Here is a 23,079-nt window from a genome sequence, read left to right as displayed (position 1 = left end):
GTGCATGTGTGTCTCTGATAAACAAGACGTCAGGACGCTGTCTCAATATCCACAACTCTGGCCAGAAGCACAGGAACGAGCAGTGCATACCATAGCATGTCCCATGGCACAGAGATGTTTGGCCTTGACACCACGATCTTTGCTAACTTCCTGGTGCTGACACTTAGAATACTTAAGAAAACCGAAACTTGATTAAGACAATCCAAGCAAATGATATCATTAACTATTTTGTGATCAGATGATGTAACATTAACTCCAGGCTGAGATTACAACAAAAAACACAATTTGGTTGGAAAATATTTGAATGTACTTTGTGCTGGGTTATCTTGGCCAGGACAGTCTTTAAAAAGAAAATTGTCCAACCTCAATGAGCCCGTCCTGGCTAAACAAACAAAAAATCACACCTTGCATGTGTTTTAGGTGGACTAGGCTTGTAACACAGGACTTCCATTTGCCAGGTGACTTAGCTGATTGCTATTTCCCACCAGGGTTAGGGTAGCAGCACCAGGACAACAAACAATGACAGAAAGCCCTTCAAAACAATCCCTCTAATCCCTGGCTGGAGGCCACAAACCCAGCTCTGCCACGTCAAAGTCTCGCGCCATGTGAATCCTATGTGTTCACCTCAGAGGAATGAGCCTCCATGCTAGGGGCCCATTCAACACTTCGTCATTTTCATTCATGCTCTGCCCCTAAATCTATTGGGCGTGACAGGTACATTCAGACTGGGGAGAGAGAGAGAGCGTGAGAGCGTGAGAGAGCGCGTGAGAGAGAGAGAGAGAGAGAGAGAGAGAGAGAGAGAGAGAGAGAGAGAGAGAGAGAGAGAGAGAGAGAGAGAGAGAGAGAGAGAGAGAGCATTCTCCACAGCCAGCTGGGTAGCTAGCTATGTTTGGATCAGCCTGTCTCTCTCTCCCTCCTCCACGCCTGTCTATAGAGGCTGGCTGGCTGAGGAAGAGTTGTCTAACCACACAGAGCTCTTCTGAGAAGCACAACAACAGGCCTGGTGGAGAGAACCTCTTCTTTGTGCTGTAAGTTGGGCCTTCCATCGAAGGTTTCTCTTTCAAATAAGTTACTTACCCGCGCAGCTAAAAGAGGGTCTTGCACATCTACAATGCTAATGTGAAGCTAGCTTCTTTGTGTTTTGCCAGTTCTGCGAAGCGGCAACCTGTTTACTCGCCAGCTGTCTCAAGCCAATCACTGTCATCAGGTGCCGTTGGGGAATGAGACATGCAAGGTCGCTGCTAACCAAGCTTCTTTATGATACACGTAATATACACACCACGTCAGTAAGAACAGACCATGTTGGCAGACCCTTTGTCACTGGTCACCCAGACACTCGTCTGGGACAGTCGTTGATTGGCATGAATGCTAAAATGACAATCACACCTTAATGACACACCTCTGGAGAGGTGATCTCAACAGTTGAAGAGGAAGGAGGACCGAGGAAGATTCTGACATTATCATTAAAAGTTGTGTTCCTGTAAACATAGTTCTAAACAGCTTTTAATGTCATGTTTGATATGATTTTGTTTTGGTTTCTTATTTTATGGATTACATTCTAGTAATAATTTGAATACTGTAACATGTACATTTACAGGGTTTACAGAGTTTGTGCTTGCAGCAGACCAACACGTGTTAACATATTCCCTGGTCTTGTAGGGACACCCCTTGGTCTACTGCAGCCTTGATTAAAGATCCAATTTGAATTTGTATGCGTTAGACAACCTTTCTGTCATATGGTTGGTGTCCCCATTTTAGTCGGGTTTGGGTGTATAAAGGGAGAAATGTTACCAATCACTTACACAATTGAGTTCTGTTTACGATACAGTTCCGGTGCGTTAGGCGCCTAGATTTCATTGTGAATACTTTCGTTAGCGATTGCTCTCAAGGTATATTTTGTATTTTATGTTTCATTATCATTGTACTGATTATCTGACTATTTAGATAATAAACTATTATAGCGCATTTTTAAGTTACTTTTTCTCCTTGAAACTTAACTATCACACTTCGGCGGTGAAAACCTTGATCTAGTTGGGTTGATGCGGCTAATACTGATTATAAACATAGACTTTTGAAGTAGGTTTTAACTTAAGGCCTCTGAGTCACTTACAGTGGACCTGCATCCTCCCAAAGAAACACCAGAGCTTTTGAGTGGTTGGTTTACATACTGTGTTGATGGTTACATCTATATTATAGTACAGATAAACAACTGATTAATGAGTATGAATACTTTAAGGTCGGTGCTCTGATTGGGCAGACGATTTTTACCTATGTCAGAGTTTCTTGTCATCAACTGTTTAGCGCTCAAGGTTACAGGTAACGCACTTGTGCACATTTTCTAAAATTGGAGTCAGATATTAACGAGTCAATTATCTCCCTGAACATCGAACCAGAATTGTATTTCCCAAGCCGGGGACACACACAAAGCGTCTCCGGCCTTACCTTTCCCACTACAATGGGTGCTTGCAGACCATGGAGGTCAAGTTCAAGTCTTTTATTGTCAGATGCACAGAACAACACAAGGTCAGACTGGTCACTGATATTCTTAGGACAAGACAACGCAAAGTAACCTGGCATAACATGACATATGAGTACTCAGAACATATATTACACCTATGATGAGCTAACATACAATATATTACACCTATAATATGGTATCCTAACCCTCTAATACACATATTAACCTATACTAACCTAATAGACTATAACAACCTATGACAAGTGGGGTACAGTTAGTGCACTATTGCTGATGCAACCAGTAGCTCAAAGTGCAATCAGTGACTGAAACCGAGTGCGTAAAGTGCCTAGTGAGAAGTGTACCAGTGTCCATATCAATGTTCATTCAGAAGCCTCATGGCCCATGGAAAGAAACTATTGTCCAGTCTGTGTGTGTGTGTGTGAGACCGACTGCTTAGGTATTGCCTGCCAGAAGGCAACAGGGTAAAGAGACTGAAGGATGGGTGGTAACAGTCTCTTAGAATCCTGCCAGCTTTCCTGAGACATCGTGTGTGGTAGGTGTCCTGTAATGCTGGGAGCTTCCTGCCGATGATAAACTCAGCAGACCTGACCACACTACGTAGGACCTTGCAGTCCCTGTATGTGCAGCTCACTTACGACACTGTGGGCCTCATTTACTAACGGGATTGCGCCCATTTCAGGCGTAAAATAGCGGGTAAAGACATTAAACCGTATTTACAAAGGCAGCGCACTAGAGTAAAAACCCAGATTACCGCTGCTGGGAGGGTATAAGGGAAAGTGGGTGTGTGCCGCAAAGAGATGGGAGGAGAGGTAACATGTTAATGTTAGCTGTAACTTTAGGAACCAATATTTCGATCTCCTTTTCGCTGAACCTTCTTTTTCTTCCATGGTGGCAGTAACATGCAGGCGATTTCTCCCATCTTATAACGGAGCGCTAATTAACACTAAAGGGCGGAGTAAGGCGCTGGTTGCCCGACGAGGATCTGGTTTGATAAATACCACGCAAAATGCGGAAATACACTGTGCGCTATTTGCGGTTGGGCAAAGGCACAGATTAAGTCGCAATGTTAGTAAATGAGGCCCTGAGATGCAACCAGTCAGTATTCTCTCTATAGTGCATCTGTAGAGGTTAATGAGTGACTGAGTCCATGCTAAACTTCTTCCGTCTCCCCAGGAAGAATAGGCTTTCCTAGGCCGCTTTGACCACCTTGTCTGTGTGAACAGACCAGGTGAGGTCATTGCTGATGTTCACCCCGAGGAACCTGAAGCAGCTGACCTTTTCCACTTCGGATCCGTTGATGTAAGCTGAAGCCTTACCACTAAGGCAGGAGTTCAAATCTGGCCTTGGCCCTTTACTTCATGTCTCCCCCCCCCTCCCTAAAAAGACAAGAGAACGTTTTACCTGGTAATTTGGATGGTGTAGAAAGTAATCGGGGCAACCGGCCACAGCCATGATCTGAATCCTCCGGTCTCTCTCTCCGTCTTGGTCACATTCAGCTTGGACAGGGACGCCTGCTGAGGAAAACATACCACCAAGCTTCATTGATGCTGAAAAAGCAGGGAGGTGAGACTAAGAGTAGACTAATATAGCGCAGAGCACATCTTAACCCACATAGTTGTACGTGCAGGGCCAGTAAACACAATCTGCTAACTTCATCCATCCTTGACAGTGCCTGGCGTCTGAATTCTGGGGTGTTCATCTTCAAACAATGGATTTCTGCACGCTTAAAGGGAAAATTCTGAGGTTGAAAATGAACTGGTGTCTGAGGCTACAGTTTGTCCAAGCACCTGAATAAGCTTGGTATACAATAGAGGCTATATACATTCTGGAGAGTATATTTTCCTCTAGTTTTATCATCTTAACACAACCTAGTAGACACAACCATTCTTTCAAATTGTCATTGGAATACAATCACATTTGAGTTTCTTTCATTTCAGTTAGTGGAGTCACACTTCCTTTCCTTCCAACCCTCCTCCCCCCGCCGCCCTCCCCCCTCTCACCCCCCCGCGGCCCCCCCTCCTCTCCTCCCCCCGCCGCCCTCCCTCCTCTCCTCCCCCCTCTCCTCCCCCGGCCGCCCTCCCCCCTCTCCTCCCCCCGCCGCCCTCCCCCCTCTCCTCCCCCCGCCGCCCTCCCCCCTCTTCTCCCCACCACAAGTTCAACAGTTGGACTCTATTTGGACTTCTCAAAGTGGCTATCCTATCCACCTCTTGGCACAAGTGCATCACATAAACACTTGTAAACATTGCCCCCAAAATACTGCAGGCACACTTCTCCAAAACCTAAAGTTAGGCCATACTTCCAGAACAAACCCAACTATGAAGTCATTTTGACGTCAATGCCACTGCTATTGTAAATAGCAGTTGATCCTTGTAGCAAAGGTCAGACACCCTATGGGACCTAGAGGAACTTTGTGTTTCTTTTCTATAATTCCACAATGCAGAAGACCACAGGCCCTGCTTCACCCTAAGTTTGGTTTAGTGTGAGGTAGGGTTAAGTGTGAGGTAAGGTTTAGTGTGAGGTAGGATTTAGTGCGGGGTAGGAGGTAGGACTTAGTGTGAGGTAGGGTTGTGTTTAGTGTGAGGTAGAGTTGTGTTTAGTTTGAGGTAGGGTTAAGTGTGGGGTCGTTTTGTTCGAGTCGGGTTGTACAGCTCCAGATGCAGCTCCACCAGAGCTGTTACTATGAATTATCCCCAAAATAGCTCATTAGAAGTAGACAGGATCCTGTTCTCAGGGACAGTCGTCCTCTCCAATTTGTTGAGAAAGCTCAGCATGACAAAAGTTTGAACTTGCAAATAATGATCCAGTCATGACTGCACCCACCACAAAGAGGTTAGGATCAGTGAGACCCGCTCAATGAGTTTACTTGTGATGAGTCTGTGTGTGGGTGAAGTGTAAGTGTGTGTGCTTCTTCCTTTAGTGTGTGTGTGTTTTTCCGTTTGTTTGAGCACGAGTGTGCCTCATTTTGTGTGTGACATCAGTATTATAAGAGCATCCGAGCGTGCGAGATCACTTGTGCTATGATGTCTAATCGCTCCCTTGTAGTTCCCGCGCAGTGACACAGTCCTCTCCTTGAGGTATCAATAGAGAAATTAAGCTGCATGCAAGGAGCCTTTGATTTGACTCTTTACACTTGAACAGAGTAATGAAACTTAGTGACCTATGACCTTAACAGTGCAATGATTCCTATAGTGATCATCAGAAGGGTCTGGACCCCATCCAGCCCAGCGGTGGTGATCATCAGAAGGGTCTGGACCCCATCCTGCCCAGCGGTGGTAATCATCAGAAGGGTCTGGACCCCATCCAGCCCAGCGGTGCTGACTTGACACTTATTAAGACGTTTTTGCTCAAGCTTGCATGAACGCAAAACGTTACTTCAAACGGAGAATTAGCAATGACAATCTTAAACTTCTGCCACCTGGCAGCCCTGTATGAATTTGGAACTAATAATTGCTTTAGATTTTCACATCTTGGTACCTAGACACTATGAAAGTAGCCTTTAAGTCAAGAGACAAACTTTCATTGAGGGGTGGAATACATTTCTTACATAGAATACATCTATTGGTACCTTTTCCATTGCCATTATCATTTCTCAGATCTAGCACTATCTAACCGGCGCCACAAACAAACGGCATGGGGTCAAAACTAGGCAACGTTTCATGTAACCAGCTAGCTCAGGGATACTAGACAAGTTAGCTGGCTGATGTAGCTAGCAAGCCAAAACTATATAAGCAACAGACATTCTTTAGCTAATAACCATAGAAGCGTGTAGGCAACAAGCGCTAGTACTGACACACAGTCTGCTTTAATATCCCTGAGTGTTAAAAAACTAGAGAGCAGCCAGCATTCGAATCAACAGGGGCTATTTAAAGTAAAGCCTAATTGAACTGTAAAAACATTTCCGCGAAGTGATCTCCCGTTTTGCTTGGTGTGACTAAGTAAGACTAAATATCACATTAGCGCCCAAATACTATGCATTAGCATTGACCTCAATTCAAGAGGTTGCAGGTTCTAATCCCACCCTATGTCTGATACAACAAGCGTCAGCTAAATTAATTAATCACATCATTAGCCTAAATTACATAATGCCTCTTTCAATGGTGTGTTATTACTGTGTTCATAATGTGTTATTACTGTGTTCCTAATGCCAAATGTAGTTTGTGACGGTTTGGTTCTCTGCTAAAAAAGTTATTCCGACAAAGAGCATAGGTGTGACTGGACTGTCTCACAGTAGGCTAGGCTATTTTTACAGACTATATCTGAGTAGCCTACCTCTGATTTCAAACGTATCCATTCAAAGCTTTACGAATGCTTGAACAACCTTAAAATACTGCATTTCACAGTAAAAGACAACATGAGTGGGAAATAGAAACGTTTAAACGTTTAACCCTTCCACATCTGAGCCAACGAAAACAGAAATAAATGTCTTGCGGGCGCTGTGGCTAAATGTGTGCCTAGTAGCTCCACCCCTTACCCCCCCCTCATCCCAGCCATGCGGACTAAGCGCGGCTGGATACTACCTCTTCCTCCTAATTCGGGACACACTTCCAAATAGTGGAGCTATAAGACTGAAAGACAAAGACATTTATTGTCGTCATGTGCACAGTACAACACAGGGTCATGTGCACAGTACAACACAGGGTCATGTGCACAGTACAACACAAGGTCATGTGCACAGTACAACACAGGGTCATGTGCACAGTACAACACAAGGTCATGTGCACAGTACAACACAAGGTCATGTGCACAGTACAACACAGGGTCATGTGCACAGTACAACACAAGGTCATGTGCACAGTACAACACAGGGTCATGTGCACAGTACAACACAAGGTCATGTGCACAGTACAACACAAGGTCATGTGCACAGTACAACACAGGGTCATGTGCACAGTACAACACAGGGTCATGTGCACAGTACAACACAAGGTCATGTGCACAGTACAACACAGGGTCATGTGCACAGTACAACACAGGGTCATGTGCGCGGTCCTAGCATATTTGGCGCCCCGGGCAAGGTTACCACAGATACGCTGATGAGTGCCGGTGAGCTAGGCTGCATTAAAAATGAAAGAGGGTACAATTTCTGGGGAAATTGTGAGGTGTGCTGGCGTCGGTTTCTACTTAAAGCTGGGGTAGGCAAGTTTTGCGAAGTTAGCTATTTTAGCTTCTGTTCCAAATGACTTAAACATAATATCCCACCCCTCCCTTCAAAGCCACTCACACAAAACACATGAACACGCTGCCTGACTACAGAACTGCCAGGAGACTAGTCTAGTCTATGAGAGAGAGCATTTTAGAAAACAACATCGTTTTTTCACAAATTACCCCATGTCGCAGTCACATGCAAGAACCAAGGGGCAACATATCCGCTTCCTCTCACTGTACGAAAATGAAGCCAAAATATCCGGTGCTGCCATCTTGATCTGGTGATGTCATTTGGAGCCAGAGTCTGCGCGGTAAGATGAATCACATTTAATCGCAAAATTATTAAATCTATTAAATCTGTTAAAATGTTACCCCAATAAATGATTTTTTTGTGGAAATAACATTAAAAGGCTGTATTTAACTTTAGATATGCCTAACTGGATGATAATGTCCATATAACAAGTTCAGATAGAATACAACTTAAATTGTAAGGGAGATTTATTCACTCACAAACTATACTGCTGTATAATAAACATCCACAAAATTAGATTTATTCTGGAATATAACATATATTTAAGACATGTTGTCTCACAGCCTATACGATATCCTGCTCCATCATATTCAAATCTCACTCAAATATACTTCATATACTTAAGCAACCACAGATTGACCTTAATATTGAACAATACTGTTAATATCTTGTTGAACCCAGTTAGCTGCTCGCTTCTTTTGCGAGTGTTGTCTGCCATATTACCAGAGCGAACGCTGCTGCTGCTACCGCTAAAGCCTAACGCTGCTGCTAGCTGTGTGCTTTGCTTGAATGTGATAGTTTAGGCTGGAAGTACTCCGGTGTTAACTAAACTCATCCAGACAATCAGTACACACAGCCAGCCTTACTTTTGTCAACCGAACCGTCGCTGAACTTTTTGAAGAAGAACTTCCCATCTAAAATCCCTCTCTCCATCATTCAGCTACCGTCGGCAGTCGAAATCATGTGACGACAGATGATTCACAGGGTCAAAAAGAAATCCTTAACAGCACTATTTATTTTTTGTCGTGTTAAAATGACATTGTTAACGCGTTATTAACGCGTTAACTTTGACAGCCCTAATATATATATATATATATATATATATATATATATATATATATATATATATATATATATATATATATATATATATATATATATATATATATATATATATATATATATATATATATATATATATATATATATATCTACATCTACAAGCATAACATCCAAAGACCTCTACAGCTCATTCTCATTCCACAAGTGCAGTCAGTCTACTCAGAATACAGGGAGGGATGAGGCAGGGAGGAGGCAGAGAGGAGGCAGTCAGGAAAGAAAGATGGAATGAGGCAGGGAGGAGTGAGGCAGGGAGGAATGAGGCAGTGAGAAGAGAGGGATGAGCCGGAAAGGAGAGGAATAAAGCAGGGAGGAATGAGGCAGTGAGGAGGCAGTGAGGGATGAGTCAGAGAGGAAAGAGGGATGAGGCAGGGAGGAGGCAGAGAGGAGGCATTCAGGAAAGATGGAATGAGGCAGGGAGGAATGAGGCAGTGAGGAGGCAGTGAGGGATGAGTCAGAGAGGAAAGAGGGATGAGGCAGAGGAAAGAGGGATGATCCAGGGTGTCATGCAGTCCTGAACAGTTTGCTGTAGTGCTGTGCAGTATAACATACTCTGGTACAGTACTGTAGTGCTGTGCAGTATAACATACTCTGGTACAGTACTGTAGTGCTGTGCAGTATAACATACTCTGGTACAGTACTGTAGTGCTGTGCAGTATAACATACTCTGGTACAGTACTGTAGTGCTGTGCAGTATAACATACTCTGGTACAGTACTGTAGTGCTGTGCAGTATAACATACTCTGGTACAGTACTGTAGTGCTGTGCAGTATAACATACTCTGGTACAGTACTGTAGTGCTGTGCAGTATAACATACTCTTGTACAGTACGGCTTTCTTCTTTAGATTGATACAGATGAACAGTGCAACTCATGTCATTAGTTGGTTTAATGGCTTATCACATTGTGGTCACACCTCAGTAGCTATGCTTGTTGCACATGTTGATCACTCATTAATTGGCAGCTTCATTATCTGGGCGCAGCAGCGTAAAGTAGGCTATACGAGGGCTTGTCTGATGTCACAGGGCTGCATGAATAGCAGCAGGCTCTGAGAGAGGCTTTGGTAAACATGGACAATCGCTAATTGGATGAGGATTTCATTGGGCTGGGAGAAACGGCCTTATGCAATCTACATAATGAATGGCTTGGGACGTGTTCTGCTTCTTCTCAAGCTTGCTACCAGGGTGGGCTGATTCCTACTCCACTCCAACCCAAGATGCCATTTGGAGTGGAAGCTGATACTAAGCCATTTATCAATCCATAGAGAATTTCCTTTCTGATGTACACAATGCAGACAGAGGTGTGTAAGGATTTTGTTGACATTTTAGACCTTTGGGTATAAGATGAACTCCAGTCATCACCAAGGTTCTACTGGTGTCATCCATGACTGCTGTCATCAGTGACCAGGTTTTTACTGATGTCATCCATGACTGCTGTCATCCATGACCAAGGTTCTACTGGTGTCATCCATGACTACTATCATCCATGACCAAGGTTCTACTGGTGTCATCCATGACTACTATCATCCATGACTGCTGTCATCCATGACCAGGGTCTTACTGCTGTCATCCATGACTGCTGTCATCCATGACCAGGGTCTTACTGCTGTCATCCATGACTGCTGTCATCCATGACCAGGGTCTTACTGCTGTCATCCATGACTGCTGTCATCAGTGACCAGGTTTTTACTGATGTCATCCATGACCAAAGTTTTACTGCTGTCATCCATGACCAAAGTCTTACTGCTGTCATCCATGACCAAAGTCTTACTGATGTCATCCATGACCAAAGTCTTACTGGTGTCATCCATGACTACTATCATCCATGACTGCTGTCATCCATGACCAGGGTCTTACTGCTGTCATCCATGACTGCTGTCATCCATGACCAGGGTCTTACTGCTGTCATCCATGACTGCTGTCATCCATGACCAGGGTCTTACTGCTGTCATCCATGACTGCTGTCATCCATGACCAGGGTCTTACTGCTGTCATCCATGACTGCTGTCATCAGTGACCAGGTTTTTACTGATGTCATCCATGACCAAAGTTTTACTGCTGTCATCCATGACCAAAGTCTTACTGCTGTCATCCATGACCAAAGTCTTACTGATGTCATCCATGACCAAAGTCTTACTGATGTCATCCATGACCAAAGTCTTACTGATGTCATCCATGACCAAAGTCTTACTGCTGTCATCCATGACCAAAGTCTTACTGATGTCATCCATGACCAAAGTCTTACTGCTGTCATCCATGACCAAAGTCTTACTGCTGTCACCCATGACCAAAGTCTTACTGCTGTCATCCATGACCAGGGTCTTACTGCTATCATCCATGACCAGGGTCTTACTGCTGTCATCCATGACCAGGGTCTTACTGCTGTCATCCATGACCAGGGTCTTACTGCTGTCATCCATGACCAGGGTCTTACTGCTATCATCCATGACTGCTGTCATCCATGACCAGGGTCTTACTGCTATCATCCATGACCAGGGTCTTACTGCTGTCATCCATGACCAGGGTCTTACTGCTGTCATCCATGACCAGGGTCTTACTGCTATCATCCATGACTGCTGTCATCCATGACCAGGGTCTTACTGCTGTCATCCATGACTGCTGTCATCAGTGACCAGGTTTTTACTGATGTCATCCATGACCAAAGTTTTACTGCTGTCATCCATGACCAAAGTCTTACTGATGTCATCCATGACCAAAGTCTTACTGCTGTCATCCATGACCAAAGTCTTACTGATGTCATCCATGACCAAAGTCTTACTGATGTCATCCATGACCAAAGTCTTACTGATGTCATCCATGACCAAAGTCTTACTGCTGTCATCCATGACCAAAGTCTTACTGATGTCATCCATGACCAGGGTCTTACTGCTGTCATCCATGACCAAAGTCTTACTGATGTCATCCATGACTACTATCATCCATGACCAGGGTCTTACTGCTGTCATCCATGACCAGGGTCTTACTGCTATCATCCATGACCAGGGTCTTACTGCTGTCATCAATGACCAGGGTCTCACTGCTGTCATCCATGACTACTATCATCCATGACCAAGGTTCTACTGGTGTCATCCATGACTGCTGTCATCAGTGACCAGGTTTTTACTGCTGTCATCCATGACCAAGGTCTTACTGAAGTCATCCATGACTGATATCATATATGACCAGGGTCTTACTGATGTCATCCATGACTGCTTTCATCCATGACCAAGGTTCTACTGCTATCATCTATGACCGAGGTTCTACTGCTATCATCCATGACCAAGGTTCTACTGCTGTCATCCATGACCAAGGTCTTACTGATGTCATCCATGACTGATATCATCCATGACCAAGGTTCTACTGCTATCATCCATGACCAACGTCTTACTGCAGTCATCCATCACCAGGGTGCCTCTGCAGTCATCCATGACCAGTTCATTGTTAGGGGACTGGGGGTGAGTCTGGGAATGATGCCAGTTTGGCAGCTTGTTAGTTGGCAGAGAGCTGGATCAGGGCTCACGGAGGACTGACATACGTGTCACTCAATACAATCCCTCTAGCAGTCCCAACAGAGCCAACACGAACACTCAAACATGTCACGTCCTGTACCTCTATTTTACTGGAGGCAAATGGCTTCTCAGGAGGAGGAAGGTTTGGGAAGGTGGTGTTGTGGGTTCTGTCCCGAGGAACTTAACCACACAAGCCTGAATCTTCCTGAGATCCCTGTCCTCCCTCAGCCCAACGCTCTTCCAATGTATGCAGCTTCAGGTGTAATTCTGAGCCCGCTTTTTAGCATGATAGTCCCACCTGAGTAACAGGGAGGAGGATAAGAGCAAGACACTCCATCTCTGGAATGTTCCCAAACTCTCCTTTCAAAAATATTTAATATCACCAAAGACTCAAACTAACAACGGTTTCTTAAGCACCAAAAGTGTTGAACTTTGAAGCCTTAATCCTGATCACTCCTGAGCTCTGGGATCATTCTGTGCGGGAAGCCGAGAAAGAACGTCCAAGACGCCAAAAAGTCTCTGAAAGATGTGAGATTAACCCAGTGAGGACACAGGTTTGTTCAGTTGTGTGTGCACGCTTTCATCAATAAAAAACAAGCGTGTCTCCCGTCTCCCAGTACAGAACCCAGCTGTTCGAGAGAGCCTGGAGTCCAGGGGCCAGGCTGGTCCAGGGGCCAGGCTGGTCCAGGGGCCAGTCTGGTCCAGGGGCAGGCTGGTCCAGGGATCAAGCCTGGATGAGATGTTCGGTTATCTTGATCTTCACAGGCCCCCTGCCCCTGTGGTCTCACCTCATGGCTCCACTAGATGGTTTGACTCCTTTAGAGGCTGACTCTGACTCCACCTCCATTAGAGACTGCCTGTAACTCTGACTCCAGCTCCATTAGAGACTGCCTGTAACTCTGACTCCAGCTCCATTAGAGACTGCCTGTAACTCTGACTCCAGCTCCATTAGAGACTGCCTGTAACTCTGACTCCAGCTCCATTAGAGACTGCCTGTAACTCTGACTCCAGCTCCATTAGAGACTGCCTGTAACTCTGATTCCAGCTCCATTAGAGACTGCCTGTAACTCTGACTCCAGCTCCATTAGAGACTGCCTGTAACTCTGACTCCAGCTCCATTAGAGACTGCCTGTAACTCTGACTCCAGCTCCATTAGAGACTGCCTGTAACTCTGCCTGACTCTAACTCCATTAGAGGCTGCCTACAACTCTGCCTGACTCTAACTCCATTAAAGGCTGCCTGTAACTCTGCCTGACTCTAACTCCAATAGAGGCTGCCTGTAACTGCCTCTGATTCCAACTCCCTTAGACGCTGACTCTGAGAAACAGCAGCCAACAAAGTTCATGCTTGCTTAGAGGATTGTTGCATCATATTTCTCTCGTGATCACATGAGGAGGTTGAGTTGGGGAGGACATGGCTGTTTTCAAGGGAGAACGTGACTAAACATTCAACATTCAAGTAAACGACAGTCTGTTGTTTACTCCATAACCATTATACTTAGACAAACACTAAAGTCAGTTACATAGATTGACTGAAGAGCTACTGTAGGCCCTATAACATGTATTACTAAATGATTAACTAGCCACAGTTAACTTGGTAGAATGTGTAATGTAGTTACAATAATCTACAATAACCTGCCAGATCCCTTTGCATGTGTGGAAACTGACAGTAAAATACAGTACAGGGTTTTACAATATCAGCAACCCTGGCTGCTGATCACAGGAACCGTGGCCCTCAGTGGTCTGGTTTGCACCAAGACTTCCATACGGGACAGAATATTGTAATGTGTATTTTAACCAGCGATGCTTTACTCCCAAAGCAACATACAGAAGGGGGTTTGAACCTCTAGATCAGCAGTCAAACCCTCTAACCACTGAGCTCTATCCATCCCCTGTCCAGTCTGGGCCAAGACATGAGGAAGTGGGGAAGTGGGGAATATAAACTGACAGGAATTCTGTCTGAGCTTGGTCTAACATCAAACTGAGAAGAAAAAAATACCCAGACATTAGCTTCATGCTTCCACTCTAATCCTAGTCTAAATTAAAGCAAACGTTCTGACTGGACCTGACACAGATCGAGATTAATAACTTACAATGAATGTGCAATTCAGCGAGAACTCCATCTGCGTGATTACTGTCCTGATGCAGCTTCCAGCCCGGCTGCTCCTCGAGTCCATGACTAAACATCACTCAGGTAATTACTGGGTAAAGTGGCTGAAGAGGAACTCCAGGCACATGTCATGTTAGCCGTACGTGATCAGTCGCTGCAGATTCATGCCTCATCAAGTCAGTGAGTTCAGAGCAGCGTGCCAAACTGCTCCCGGTCAGGTTACCGTTGGTTACATCTGGTCGTACCCATGAAACAGGCAGATATTATGGTCTGTTCTGGACGGATCTCTTGATTCGAAAAAGTGTACATGTTGAGCTTTGTAGCAGGTACATTTAAGAACCAATAGCTGATGTTTGTGATTGCTTCACCGAGGGCCCCCACACCGAGGCAACACACTCATCTTACCATCTTTTCATAATAACGTATAAGTGAGAGAAAACATTTTAGCCATCGTAATGAAATTATAATATAATTCAGCTCTCTCTTTAAAGTATCAACATGGATTATAATCCTGACAGGATTCCATTGTGTAGCCATACTAACCTTAACCATAACCTTCCCTATGGGATGTGTTTTTTTCTAATGTCTACTCGCAAAATATACCGTTCAACCTCGTCCACAACTATAAAGACACGGCTGACTTGTTGTGGCGTCTGCACCGGGACCGCTGTGAGGAGACGGAGCGCTAGCCGCTACGGTTCAGCAGACTACACACAAACTGGCCGGGGAAAACGCCTACCCCCACCCCAAAGTTAAACAGCCAGGGTTAAGACCGGTAAAACTCAAACATGCTGGGATGATGGGGCCCGACAGTTGCTTGCTTGTATTCATTACTTGCATTACTTTTATGTTCTAAATATGGACCGCGTGCCAAAAATAGCCAGATACTGAGCAATCTTCTCCGTTGCTTTTAGAACACTAGAAGCAGTCTATCAGTAAAGCAGTTTATCAGCAAAGCAGTCACCGGATCATTATGAACCGACGGCACTCTTCCAACATCATTTTGATGTTATGTTAAGTTGTAGCCTAAATAAAACCAATGTAGCTCGCTTTCTAATCTACCCCCTCGGCATAAACTACTGAACTAACACTATGATCAGTCTCGAAAATCGCTCGACTTCTTCTCGGCACACGTGAGTTTATAGTGGACAGTCTGCAGGCAAATGCCTGAAGTTTGAGGATTTGCCTGCAAAAATAATACAGTATAACACACAACAGCGCTTGTTTATTACTGAAGTACTCACGTTATGTCTTCTTTTGAGATTATAGAGAAATCACAAGCATGCCAGGAGAATGTAAAGAGCCGTGACAATAGTAGCGCAAGTGTTGCGTTTCTCGCTCAGTCCGTAGTGGTCAACATTCCCGATGAGAACACGGATTGACCGCAGTTCATCTCCTGAGTTCACTCCTCACACAAAACAGCTCCTCCCTCCACCAGTTTGACTCCGCCCATCTATCCTCACGTCTCCCCTCTCTTGTTGCACGCTGCTCTGCACATAGTGGCGTTGCACATGACCTAACTTCATTCCTTCGGTGTGTTGAAACTACATTCTACTACTCTAAAGAGCTAGAGGCGAATGCTGCTCTACAGAAGCGACTAGTGCAGGTCTGTAATAGAGACAAATGCTGCTCTGTAGAACTACAGTTGAGGCTAGGGCTGCTCTGGTGAACTACAGTAGAGTCTGGGGCTGCTCTGTGCATGATTACAATGGCCACATTCAGTTATGTCTAAAAGATAGGAGGATGTTTACTATCAGTAAGCACCAGTCATCTCACAACCTTGTACTGTGTGGTGAGTCATAAGTTACCAGGAATCCTTCATTCAGAGTTGTTTTCTCTTGAAATGGCCGCGGCGGGGCTGGCTTGGCAGCTGATGGGCTGGTTGCAGTTTCATAAAACAGATTCAAATGGCCACAAGTGAGCAGGAATTCTGACCAACAGAACGCCTGTGGCCTGGCAAGAACGTACTGCCTTCCAGTGTAAAGGGAATTACCCTCCCTGCGGGTGTGTGGGAGTGTGTGTGTGAGGGTGTGTGTGTATGTGTTTGAGTGTGTGTGCGTGTGTGTGAGTGTGTGTCCGTAGTACGTAGAATCACTCGAGCATATTCAGGAACTGTGATGTCCTCAGTGCTCTGTGTGTGCGGAGGCCCAAGTGTGCGCTGAGGTTAGGCTAAAGGAAGCTTCAACACAAACAGGGCTTTAGGTCCGGCTGTTCCAATCCAGACTTGAGCCCCGTTAAGGTCAGGCTTGACAACAGAGGGATGAACAGGTGATCAGGAGTCGGGATCTAAGTATAATCTGACCTTATGTGACCTCCCCTGACCCAAGGGATGGAAAAAAGAAAAAAAGGTTTGCTCATATGCTGTAACTTTGTAAGCTAAAGCCAGGGCAGATTCACCATCTCCCAGGTCTCTAAACCACCTCTGGTACATGCAGTCCTGGGCTGGCCACTGCATTCCCAGGAGCTACCGTGCAGGCTGTGTGGAGGTTGACTATGTGAAGTAACACCAGGCAGGTCAGGTGTGTTAGGCAGCATGAGCAACAAACAGACTATTAGAAACACCAGAACCAGCAACATTGCTGGACTGATCTTGATGGTTGTGATTCAAATAAACAAACGTCATTTAAATAATAATTTATTGAATCAAAACACAAATTTAGAAAGCCATGTGCAATCCTAACCCAGAATAATGTGCACTCAACAGAAAACCAGAAGATCCACGCTACATCATTACATGATCACGTTTCCCAGTAGGACTTCATAATGTAATAACATCTCTCTAATTTACAACATACACAGATGGATACAGAGGAGAACGGGATAACAGGAAGAACACGAAACCCATGGAAAGAACCAGAACATCTGGAATGGTTCTAGAATCCTATATCTTTCGGCTCAAGTCCGATACATGCACGGGAGAGGAAGTCAATTTCAAAGCCACTTTCACCAAAGGCCACTCAGTAGTACGTGTCACTTCCTGTTTGGAGACCCAGAGCTGTGACCCTCAGCCCACACCTGTGTGTGTGTGTGTGTGTGTTTTTACACCCAGTTAGACCACCGGGTAAAGGGATCGCCCCCTCAGTATGCAGTATTGTGTCAGGGTGTATGAACATGTCTTCTAAATACTGGGCTTCTTATTTACATTATTTAGTTTTTAATCATTACTGCAGAACACATTGCACGTGTATCTCATACAGAGCGGGTGGGCATTAGCTGGGGTCAGGGTCGTTCACAGACGCTGCTGTTGACAAAGTTCCTCCAGAACAGAGACGTTGAAAGGCAGCTACTCGCTACTGTTCTTACTAAACATGGATTCATAAATCTCAAAAGTCATGACGATACTGGCTGTTATATGTACATAACTAAGTACCAATGCTTCAAAATCATTTGAGATGTCATGGATAGGATTAGTGATCGTTTTCTATGAATATCAGATACATCATCAAAAGGCTCTGCAAAATAAATCTTCAGAAAATTATCCAGATGTGAAGCGGGTAAACAGCAGCATCACCAGGGCAGAAGGCAGGGAGGAGAGGGCAGGGAGAAGAGGGAGGAGAGGACTGGGAGGAGAGGACTGGGAGGAGAGGAAGGAGAGGACTGGGAGGAGAGGACTGGGAGGAGAGGGAGGAGAGGACTGGGAGGAGAGGGAGGAGGGAGGATAGGACTGGGAGGAGAGGACTGGGAGAAGAGGGAGGAGAGGACTGGGAGGAGAGGGAGGAGAGGACTGGGAGGAGAGGACTGGGAGGAGAGGGAGGAGAGGACTGGGAGGAGAGGCACCAGCAGCACGGCTCTGGAAGCTCCTCGTGTTGAGCTTGGCAGAGCTTGGCAGCTTATTGTAGTCTGCGTCAATGGTAATACTGACAATAACACAGCTTGAGGCATCTGTTCAACAACAGTCTTAAAAAGGTTTAGGAAAAATACAAAACATAAAAAAACAAAAACAAACTAAAAATCATATTTAGAGCATCTCATATATAATTGGTAACCATGAGCTAATAAATATATTGCTATTAGCAAAAAAAAAAAAAAAAAAAAACTAATGGCACATTCTCATCACTCCTTCCAGTTACAGCACTTTCTCAAGTACACATCGCAAAACACCAGGAAGAACAGCGACTCAGCGACTCAGCGACTCGAAGCGCTAGGCATGGTTTGGCAGCCTGCGGGGTCCAGTGGATGTTGTGGTGAAGTGGTTACTGTCCCTGAGCGAGGGATGACGCAGCCTGTATGATACCCAGCCGGCCGTTCACTTTGACTGTTTTCGTAGGAGCGGTGACCTGGATTATAGTAAAAACAAGCCTTACTTTTACACTCAAGCCATCGAGTTCAATCATCAGGATGCATTCAGTATAAATTATCGGTAATCCAATTGTCTTTATTCAATTTTTTCGCTCAGTTTGTCCGTTTCCCCTGGTCTTCCTGGAGGGTTTAGGTTGGTTTGGGGGATGTGGGCATATGAAGCCCTATGACATTGCTTGTAAAAGGGTCTGGACAAACCAAATTTGCTAAGAAAAAAAGAATCAGGAGTCTTTAATTGTGAAGTGGCCACTTGTGTGACCTGTAGCCTACTGTGTTTAAACTCCGCCCTACTGACACCAGGGGCGGGGTTGCAATGCCACCTGGGCAGGGGGAAATATTCAATTTAATACCACTGTAACATCCGTGGTTATGAAATAAAAACACATTTTAACTTAACAAACACCAATGTCAGACCGCTTCACATTTTTACTTTGAATCTAAACCAGTGTTCAGGGATAGGGTCTAAACCTGATCTAAATCAGTGTTTAGGGTTGTGCTCTTAACCTGTGTTAGGGGTGTGGTCTAAACCAGTGTTAGGGGTGTGGTCTAAACCTGTGTTAGGGGTGTGGTCTTAACCAGTGTTCAGGGGAGTGGTCATCTAATCCTGCCTACCTTCTTGAGGCGGTCAGCAGCACTGCCAGACCGTATGGCCTCCAGCATGGCCTCCCGAGCCAGGACAGGATTCCCCCCCGCGCTGGGCCTGGGCGGGCCGGAGGGAGGGGCCGGAGGAGGGGGCATCATGGAGGGAGGGGCCGGAGGAGGGGGCATCATGGAGGGAGGGGCCGGAGGAGGGGGCATCATGGAGGGAGGGGCCGGAGGAGGGGGCATCATGGAGGGAGGGGCCGGAGGAGGGGGCATCATGGAGGGAGGGCGAGGAGGGGGGGCATCATGGAGGGAGGGCGAGGGAGAGGAGCAGAGTGGGAAGGGGGAGAGGGAACATGGTGTTTCTCCACTTCAGTTCTCCTGGACTGCTCAAGCTCATCTGCTGCCTCAGAGTGGGTCTGGAGAACCAGAGAACAGGCTGGTGAGTTAGTCTGGAGAACCAGAGAACAGGAGAACAGACTCCTGCCTCTCTGTGGCAGTAATAACAGGAACAACTCCATAATAATGTTATCAGTATATTCTGGGTCCACCTGCAGACTTGCCACAGAAAGCTGAACTCTGACCTTCCGGAGCCGCTCGGAGCTGCTCGGAGCTCTGAGGGCCGCCAGCAGCGCAGACCTCTCGCTCTCCTCCTCAAGGAAGGAGGACGTCTTGACCGCCACGCTGCCGCCGTCAGCGATCTGGAGACAACACGACTATCACGCTCAAACCCATGAAGACAAGCACAATCAGTACCACAAATCTGGTGACATTTGCTGTTTGACAAGGCCAAGGACTCACACTTTATATGCACAAGACACCTTGCCATATTGCACTATGTTGCCCTATTTGTATATTATAGCTATTTTATGCACCTTCCTGCCACAGTAATTCCTTGTCTCTGTGAACCAAGGTTATCAAAGTTCTGCATTTTTCATTTTTTTTTTTTTCGTTTTGACTTTTTTTTTCAAATTCAGTTCAGTTTTTAGTATTTAAAGCGGGTTTTCTAGTTTAGTTTAAATTTTTTGAAAATGCTTAGTTTTCGTTTCGTTTTTATCAGTTTTAGTGTTAGTTTTTTGTATTAACATATTAACCAACGCGTCCTCCCGTTTGTGGTGTTCCTGTGTATTAACTAACCAGTAGCTATCGGTTCACCGGTGAAAGCACTGCTGTAGTGTTCTGTCGTACAGTCGTCTCCGTCATACTGCCTAGCCCTGTACCGGGGTTAGCGTCATGCTGCCTAGTCTTGTATGTTGCCTAGCCCTGTACCGGGGTTAGCGTCATGCTGCCTAGACCTGTACCGGGGTTAGCGTCATGCTGCCTAGACCTGTACCGGGGTTAGCGTCATGCTGCCTAGCCTTGTACCGGGGTTAGCGTCATGCTGCCTAGCCTTGTACCGGGGTTAGCGTCATGCTGCCTAGCCTTGTACCGGGGTTATCTTCTGTTTCGGGTGAGGGGGGCTTGGCTTTGTCCACCATGATGACAGGCGAGGAGCATGGACTATGCTGTGTTCAATTTGACATGGGTTCGGAAATGTAAACTTATTTTCTCTATGAAAGACATTGAATAAGACGAAAACTAAGGACATCTACAATTGTATTTTATTTTTGTTAGTTTTAGCGACCAGACAATACCGTTTTATAGTTAGTTATCGTTTTAGTGTAATGCCTCGTTTCTTTTTGTATTTCAGTTAACGACCATGTTGTTTACCACCTAACTTTCGTTATGTTCGTTTTCGTTTACGAATATAATTAAGTGAACTAAATGGGCTGCATTTATATACAGCACATTTAACGGCACATATAGGTGCCTGAAGCTCTTTACATTTAGCCTCTGGTTCACACACACACGCTGGCTTGCCATCAGAACTGCCCCAGTGGACGTCCCTCTCTCCCCCCTGTCTAATGTGAAGTATGGTGAGGGAAGAAAGGCCAGAATTCATTATAATTGACATATGACAAGCCCCATTTTGTTGGGCCCTGCAAATAATACAGTGATGGTGGTGGGCCAGACGTCTGACCTTCCTCAGACGGTCCCTGCCTCCGTTGGTCTGGATGGCCTCCATCAGAGACGAGTGCAGTGTCGTCTCCTTCTCCACCGACTTCAGGATCACCGGCTTGAACTTCTTCACGGGGCCGAACACGTTGTTCAGCTGCTGGGGATGTGGGAGGGGCGCGCCCCCGGAGACCTGCACCTCCCCGGGGTGTGGAGCCTGTGGGGGAGGGGCCACGGGGGGCCGGAGAGTGCTGGTCTGGATGCTAGGGATGTCCCGCTTCTGGGCCGGGGCTTGGTCATGGACTGGAGGCTGTTTACTGTGGGAGTTCAGGGTGGTTTGTTTTGGTGCGGAGGTGTGTGCTGCAGGCAGGGCGGGTTTAGGGTTGGCGGTGTTAGAAGTCCCTCTGGCTGAGGCGCTGGTTAAGCCTCCCCTATCCGGCCTCAGTGCCCCGGACTCCTGCCTCTCTGTGCTGCTGTTAGAGTAGCTAGTTGACGTGTTAGGACCTCCAGAGTGAGAGTTCAACTCGGTCGTTCCTCGGCCCTCGTCTGAAGAGCTCACAGGTTTTTGAGGAGGCAGATATGGAGTCCTCTGACCGGGCCGGCCTTCTTCCTGAGAGCTGAAGGCACCTTTTTTCCCAGGGACAGAGGATTCTGGGATCTTGGTGATGTTGACAACATGAGCAGGGGGTTTGGCTGTGTGTTTGGTTATGGCCGACGCCACGTATTGGCTGGACGTCCTCCTGGAGGGTTTCAGGAAGGACAGGTCTCTCTTGTCCGGGACGGACACAGGTTTGACAGGCAGGCTGACGGGCTGCGGTGAGGTTTCCGGAAGGTTTCCGTCTGATTCAGCACAGCCCTCCTTGGCAACCTCCCCAACCTCGTCAGTCCGTTCCTCCAGCCTGACTCCCCCTGCAGCGCCCGAGGCGGCGGTGACAAGAGATGTTTTCTGATCTCTTTCGGTCTTGTCCCTCGCCCTCATGCTGGGCCCCCTGCCGGGAGCGAGAGCAGCAGCTTCCTGTTTCTCGGATGAGCTCCAGAAGGCCTTGGCTCGTCCCAGGAGAGGAGACTCCACATTGATGCCTGACTCGGCGGGACCTCCGAACTTGTTCCTGGGCAGGTCCACCCGGACCATGTTGCCCAGCTCGTCGATCTTGATGGCTCCGGTCGTGGGGGCGGTGGGGGCCGGTGTCGGGGCCACCGTTGGCTTGGGAGGGACAACGGTGAACGTCCTCATACCGAATCGAGACACGGGGCTGTGGGTTATTTTACTGGAGGAGGAATGGCTTCTGTAGGCAGGACCTTCCTCCACTTTCTCTGCAGTTTGGGAGTGGCTCAAAGAACTCGAGCCGTTCTCTGGACCATGGAGCTTGAGGGACCTCCCGGGATTAGGGTCAGCGTCCGCGGTCGCCTTCTGCCTCTGGAGCTGTGGTTTAGTTGTCGTCCCCGGAGCTGGCTTGTCCTTCTCTGCGTTGTGAGCCTGCGTACGAGGCTCGCTCATGGACACGTGGAGGGGTCTGGTCTGAGTGCCGCTGGCCTGGTTGTGGCCGCAGGACGAGCCAGCATTGTTGTTCCTGTTCCGGCCCACGTCGCCAGGCGGCTGCGTGGAGTGGGGGCCCGCGGGCGCCTTCTGGGGTTGAGCCCGCCGCTGCTCCGCCTCGCTCTGTTCGTACTCCTCCAGGACCTCGTCTATGGCCGTCACGGGGACGTCCAGATCCACCGCCGACACCGGGATTTCGTTACTCTCAGGAAGTGAGGAGCAGGTCGTCTCTTGCACTACAGGATGCATGGATTGCGAGACAAAGAGAGATGTGAG

The 23,079-nt window shown here is 46.7% G+C and overlaps 2 protein-coding genes and 1 long non-coding RNA gene across 15 annotated transcripts in view; 1 reads left to right on the top strand and 2 right to left on the bottom strand.

Annotated features, from left to right (window-relative positions):
* LOC146300363 (growth factor receptor-bound protein 10-like) overlaps positions 1-15,773 on the bottom strand; it is a 44,791-nt gene extending 29,018 nt beyond the window's left edge. For 3 of the 9 annotated variants that reach the window (XR_014765595.1, XR_014765601.1, XR_014765607.1), the window contains exons 1-2: positions 4,091-4,201; positions 3,881-3,993 (exon numbers count right to left, since the gene is read on the bottom strand). Coding sequence is in view for 6 of the 9 variants with exons in the window: in XM_084702250.1 (XP_084558376.1) it covers positions 3,881-3,993; positions 4,091-4,178 (201 nt within the window). In the remaining 3 variants the exon portion in view is untranslated. Of the gene's footprint in view, positions 1-3,880; positions 3,994-4,090; positions 4,203-15,634 lie in introns of those variants that run through there. The other 6 variants (XM_084702251.1, XM_084702255.1, XM_084702250.1 and 3 more) reach the window with 5 other exon arrangements.
* LOC146300364 (uncharacterized) lies at positions 735-1,976 on the top strand. Its single transcript, XR_014765658.1, has 2 exons — positions 735-1,028; positions 1,149-1,976. It is a non-coding gene; the product is annotated as an uncharacterized LOC146300364 (long non-coding RNA).
* Positions 15,774-17,009: 1,236 nt separating the features above from the next.
* cobl (cordon-bleu WH2 repeat protein) overlaps positions 17,010-23,079 on the bottom strand; it is a 44,648-nt gene continuing 38,578 nt past the window's right edge. For 4 of the 5 annotated variants that reach the window (XM_084702242.1, XM_084702246.1, XM_084702245.1 and 1 more), the window contains one exon: positions 19,990-23,039. In XM_084702242.1, coding sequence (XP_084558368.1) covers positions 20,995-23,039 — 2,045 coding nt within the window. In that variant the 3' untranslated portion in view covers positions 19,990-20,994. The other variant, XM_084702244.1, reaches the window with a different exon arrangement.

This window comes from Hypomesus nipponensis, chromosome 2, assembly GCF_054491055.1.
Source record: "Hypomesus nipponensis isolate SF chromosome 2, ASM5449105v1, whole genome shotgun sequence".
Taxonomy (NCBI): Eukaryota; Metazoa; Chordata; class Actinopteri; order Osmeriformes; family Osmeridae; genus Hypomesus; species Hypomesus nipponensis.
Note: the sequence above shows the minus strand (reverse complement) of the source record. Positions and strands in the feature narration are given on the sequence as shown.